At 39.1% G+C, this 6,000-nt stretch overlaps 1 protein-coding gene across 1 annotated transcript in view; it reads right to left on the bottom strand.

The window, feature by feature from the left end:
* Nucleotides 1-5,674, bottom strand: part of LOC129747519 (ATP-binding cassette sub-family G member 4) — a 41,700-nt gene extending 36,026 nt beyond the window's left edge. Inside the window, exon 1 of the mRNA XM_055741777.1 lies at nt 4,760-5,674. Within this exon, the coding sequence (XP_055597752.1) occupies nt 4,760-5,084 (325 nt within the window). The 5' untranslated portion in view covers nt 5,085-5,674. The remainder of the gene's footprint in view (nt 1-4,759) is intronic.
* Between the last annotated feature and the right edge of the window lie 326 nt (nt 5,675-6,000).

The following is a 6,000-nucleotide window of genomic DNA, read 5'->3' on the forward strand; positions in this document are numbered from 1 at the left end:
CAAAGTTGTTGGCACAAATTGAAACCGAACCAACTAATGCTTAGAAATTGACTCAACAGCACATTTAAACCGATAACTAGGTTTTGATAAGTGGGTGAGGAGTTGCCTTTGTTTGTTGTTTTTTTGTTTGTGTTATTTTTTCGCGAAAGATCTTCGGCTATTTCTTTGTCATTGTCAACTTTTGTTCGGGTTGATTTGTTTTTTTTTATCATCTACTGTTATTGTTGTAAGATCCGGTTATCGAATACTAATCCAAGAATGAAGAGCTTTAGCTAAATATTAGTCGTCAACAAAGGTTGATATCGGGAAATAAAACAAAACTTTCTAGAGACATAGCCAGAGGTGATAATAAAACGTAAACAAATATAAAATATTTTTATCGTCACATAGGACGAAGATGCCATTTTCAAAGTTGAATAGTAATGTCAAGGTCTTTACCAGCGTGCTAATTGTCCAGTGCATATCGTCGCCAAAATGTCGAAATTTGCATCACTATTTAGCAGCTCACAACAGTTCACGGTTATCGATCGAGCCAGATGACCACCATACCGGTTTGTTTATGTCTTCTTAAATTCAAATACATCATAAACATGTTCTGCCGTTGTTGGAGTTTCCTGACGGAAATTTGCTGTCTGTGTTCCCAAGCTGCTCAATCGGAACCAGATGAGCGAACAAAAAAAAAACGTGACGACAGCAATCCGATTGTAAACTGTTATAATTCACACCTGTCTGTCCCCAGGACAAGTCGCCAAGAACGATCGATACCCACTCTACTAAGTAGATATCACGTATGCGAGAGCTGGGTTTTGGTTTGGACACACAGAGATCACTTCCAGAATCGCGTCAATGAGCGTCGACCACCTTACATGATTTTGCGTCTAAACAAACACCTAATAGGGTTGAGATAAAAGAGGTAACTCGTACCTCCTGCTCGTGATCAAGTGAGGACGTCCGTGGAGTGTTTAGTCGTAAACATCGTGTTTTAATATGGGAGCAACAGAATATTACGGCACCAGTTACTTAGGCCAGTTGAATAGGAATGCAAATTTTACTATGTCGTCGAATACACACGTGAACGAAAAGGTCAAACTTGTATTGCTAAGCTCACCCTTCCCTAAGGCTGTTTCGTTGGTATTGTTGATGATCAATTATTCTGCTTAGAATGGATTTTTTTCAATGGCTTGAACTAACTCTAAACTTTCAGAATATGGAAATACCGTACACGTACACGTGTACATTTAGTTATTTCTGTTGTGATACATACATACAAATCTAAAGGTAAAAATGAGGAAAAAAACTATCTTATAATGCTTTCCTTTACATCTAAGAGTAAGTTCACCAGTGTTTTGAAGAAGAGGTAGAAATCACACTCTGGCACTCTGTTTTGAGACTCTGTATTACAGACTGTTCCAGAAATTATAACAAACCTCATGTAAAAGGTCATTTTGAATCGAATATTTTTTTCCAATTTTATTGGCTTCGTCCTTTTTTTTACACATTTCTGTACGTGATACCATCAAAAAACTTTTAGTTTGTTATTACATTTCAAATTGCGTGGTCTTACTCCGGAGAAGAAAAAAAATATTGTGCACAAGTGGTCTACTGTGAGTGGAATCTCATTGGTTAAAGAAGAGGATGTGAGCGTCGGATCGCTACGGACAGCTATTAAAAAATATGGTAAAAAATATGGTGGTTCTTGTACCTACATTTGTTGATGACTTTCAACTTTTAAATTGTAGAAGGTACGATGTTACCGATATCATGATTGGTAGACGAAAAGGTTTAGCATTGCGCTTAACCTCAATCGACATCGCAGGGTCAGAATTAGTTATGAAATTTCTAACGATAAGTACTTTTTTTTTCTTTTTTTTTGTTTTTATTATAGTCGTTTTAACATCTTTATGTCATTCGTGAATGGAACGATAAGTACGGGATTCGAAACAAAACTACAATTAATGAAAAATTGAGCGGGTTTATTGTTCAAATAAGTAATCAGCATTTTTATTAAAAACTTGTGTGGCAATTAGTAAAATCTATGTTCAAAAGCTTTCCATATTCTGATTATTTTTCCTTAAAAATTCAGCAGGATTTCAGCAAAATACTCGAATTTCGAATGCAGTTGTAAAAATACGCTTAAAAATTCGTTTTTACAATTGGTAATGAATGCTATTTTATTTCATATCATACAAAACTAAATTTTTCTTAGTTATATGGAATTTGGCAAGAAGAAATTTGTTTTTAATAGTTAATAAATCCACGTAAAAAATAAGTTTTCAATCCGCATAAGCGCTTCATGTATTGTGAGAAGCAGGCTTTGACTGGTTTTGAAAGCACTTGTTTTTTTCGTCACGTTCGCGAAAAATTTTCGAAATAATTAATTTTCATGTGGTTTAACCCGAAACATTTTAATTCATATACCTATAAAGGTGTTAAGTGAATTAAGTGTTGATATTCTCACAAGCTTTTGCCGGAAAGGATGGAAAAACAGTTTTTAAAAGAAGCAGAACATTGGAATTTACTCGAGTTCTTTCCGTGGTCCGTGAAAATTATTATTTATTTGATTGATTGGAATATAATTTTTGTGATAAATGGCTTGAAAATGTCTTAAACGAGTTGCCGGGTGTGCATAGACAGTGTCTATTAGACACACTGATCGGCGGAGGTGTTTTCAACCGGCTTGTAGATAGGCTTATAGGCTTCAAACTGGCTTATGGGTGTACCGAAATTTGCCGGGAACAGGTGGTTTGAGCAAATTAAAGGAAATTCGTGGCATCAGGGAGGGAAGTTATTTTAAACGTGTGTTGATTGAGTTACGAGCAGGAGAATCTGTTTGAATGAAGAACTGCCACAATCAATTTCAAGCATAAAAATTCAAATTGGTATTTCAATTGTATTTTGTATTTTTGTACACCCAAAATTCAGCCTCTGTGCCAATGGCGTGTAGTCAATTTCATAGCATCATTGGTACAAGAAGATAACGCGACCGGCACTGATTCGATTTGCGCCCACCGGCATTAACCTCCCAGCGCAACCGAATTGCGTATGTCTGAATGAAACAAAATAAAAACGTTTTCGCGTCCCTCCCCATCGCATCACAAGCCGAAGAAGGATGGAAATAAATACCGGCCAACACCAGGCAGCCAGGGAACCGAGCACTGTGCGTGTGAATGTAGCAAAAGCAACAACAAAAACATCCTTCTAATTCAATCAACCGGCAAACACGGCTAAGCTGTGCGTGTGTATGTAGCAAAAGCAACAACAAAAACATTCCTTCAATTCATCGGCAAACAACACCGGCCAAGCTGCCCGGCTTTAGCAGCTGTGTATATGTAGCGTGTGTATGTAATAGCAGGCAGTAAGCAAAGCACAGTTCTCATTCAATGGGTTTCCCGTTCCTTCACTCCCGTTCCCTTTCCCGTTTCCATCTTAAGACAAAGGAATGCATTGAAAGGAGGCCAAACGCCGGGAAGCCGCCGTTGTACGTTTTTTGCGATTGATCGGTAACAGAAAGCCTATGACAAATATACCTCGCCCTGCATGAAGCTCGAATAGTACACTGGTTAGAATGTCGGACTGGCAAGACGATACAATTGGTGATGTGAGTTCGATTCTCACTACAGCGCTGTGGTTTTAGTTTTTATTTTCTTATTTCTGGGATGAATTATCCAATAGGAAGGAAATCCCATAAAATGTTTTTCTTGTTTCGCTTGAATGTAGTGGTCATTATTTTGGTTGGGAGCCGAGTCCTTATGCCAGTTACGGTTTTTTCAAACATACCGTCTTCGGCACAGTGCACATTTCAGCGCATTATCGGCACAGAGATTTGCTAAATAGGCATTGGATTTTTGCAACCTCTTCTTTGGGTGTATGTATTTTGATCAGATAAACTACTTTGTCGAAGACATCAAAGTCCTTATTTGAAAAACAAAAAAGTTAGCATTTTTATCTCGCTATAGGTGGACCCGTTGGCAAAAATTTGGATACTCAAATATGCTCCATGTAAAACTGAACAATGTTGCTGAAGACATCAAATGTCTATCTCTTCTTTCCTAGGCGCTATTAATTTCGTACAGCTAGATTGATGTTCTGCACCACAGAACATTGGTCACAATTAATGAAGAGACCTACTAGAAAAATTAAATAACATATTATTCCTGACTTTGTTTTGTTAACTGAGGAATCTCTTATTGCATTTGCCCAATTTGTAGCCTTATCACTTCACTCCTTATATCGTTTATCGGCAGAACCAAAAAAAGTAAATTTTATCGAAAAATACCAAAATTCACCAAAATGTTTAAAACTGCGAAACATTGAAAGGCTCTGGCCTATAATCGATAGTTACGCCTTGAAAAACTTGGTACAGCCAACCAACACCAAGCAAAACCTCGATAAAATTTTGTCGAAAATGGTACTTTAGGTCACAATAAAAGTTCTGTAAAATTTTACAATATATATTTTCAAAAAAATTTACGAACGCTCTAAAAAGGCTCTGAATGTTCAGACATCTGCTTAAATGTACACTTTTTTACAATATTTCAAACTGAGTTTTAGATTTTTTTTTCAAAAACTTAACTAATAATAAACAACAGGTGTCCTCTTTCTTTCGTGAACACTCCTTAAAGAAACTGGTACTTGAAGGGAGCCAAAACCGTAGTTTGAGCAGTCCAAATTGAACCCGATCAAATAAGCATAGCACTGACCGTATTGAATGGTGTTCTTCTATGCGATTAAATATCTTCACAGCTAGCATCAGTCTTACCTTTTCGAAAGCCCATGCTCACGCAGTAGGAAACATCCTTGAACTGGATGTCTACCGGTTCGCAGGGCGGCAAATTCTGAAACGGCCGCACCTGGTGGGACATTTCGATATCGTTATGGGACTGATAGGGTCCAGTGCCATTGCTGTTGCTGTTTCCGTTGTGATTATGATGTCCCGTATTGTTGATCACGTGGTCCAGATTTCGGGAGTCTTTTCTGTTGAGAGGCACCGTCGTGCTGTTGTACACTGGACCATGTTGCTGCTCACTGCTGCTGTGTATCGTTGCCAGGGCTATGCCCCGCACTTCCTGCTGCAGAATATCCATCACTGTTTTTTGTTTTGGGGGGCTTTAGTAACTTCAGCTTATACTATGAGTAATCACTTTCTTTTTCACCAGATGACACAAATCGAGTCGTTTTCAATTCACACAAAGGTTAAAACATCACAAATTGAAGAGTGGGTAAAAACTTTTACTGTTTCGATCTTCAGACAAAGCTTCAAACCGGAAATTTAAACCCTCGATCGCTAGAACTTTGCCTACGCCCTCGTAACGAAAAAAAAATACCAAAAAGGGCAAAACAAAACACCCTCGCCTTCAGCGAATATTCTTTTGGACTGACCCGCGCTCGCGTAAGTTTCGAACAACACTCGACCGAACCGAACGCCGTCCAGCAATCTAATGACTGATCCGGGGCTGTTTGTTACAATCAGTTCCCGATTGAGTCCCAGCCCAGCGCGAAACAGAATCGTCATGCGACTAGTCCCTACGATTCCATTATCAATCAGTCAGCCAGCAGTGCAGTGCAATGGATGGAGACAACGAAACGGAAAAAAGCGATTGATTCTTTGGGCGCGATAAGGTCGCGCACTCTTCAGTCTTGCGCTTGAGTTTTGTAGGCTGTAAACAGACTACAGAGGGCGAGAGAGCGCGCTAAAGTACGCGTCTACATAGAGAGAGATCCAACTCTTGCCATAGACAAAGAACTACTGGTCTGGCGATGGTCTCCGCAATAATGACCGCTTCGAGCACGAATCTTTTTTTTTCCTCCAACCGTCAATAGTTAGTGGAAGCTAACTGGAACGATATGGTTCAGGTTGAGTCAGCAATTCTTGAATCAGCCCCCTGTCTTCTTCAAACCAAACTTCCCGCTGGCGACTCACCACAGCAGCAGTAGTGGGTATCGGGTCAAGTCGCACCCTTCAACCTTTCGGATTATCATCACAATCGGATAGAATCCCCC

Source organism: Uranotaenia lowii, chromosome 2 (assembly GCF_029784155.1).
Source record: "Uranotaenia lowii strain MFRU-FL chromosome 2, ASM2978415v1, whole genome shotgun sequence".
Lineage (NCBI taxonomy): Eukaryota > Metazoa > Arthropoda > Insecta > Diptera > Culicidae > Uranotaenia > Uranotaenia lowii.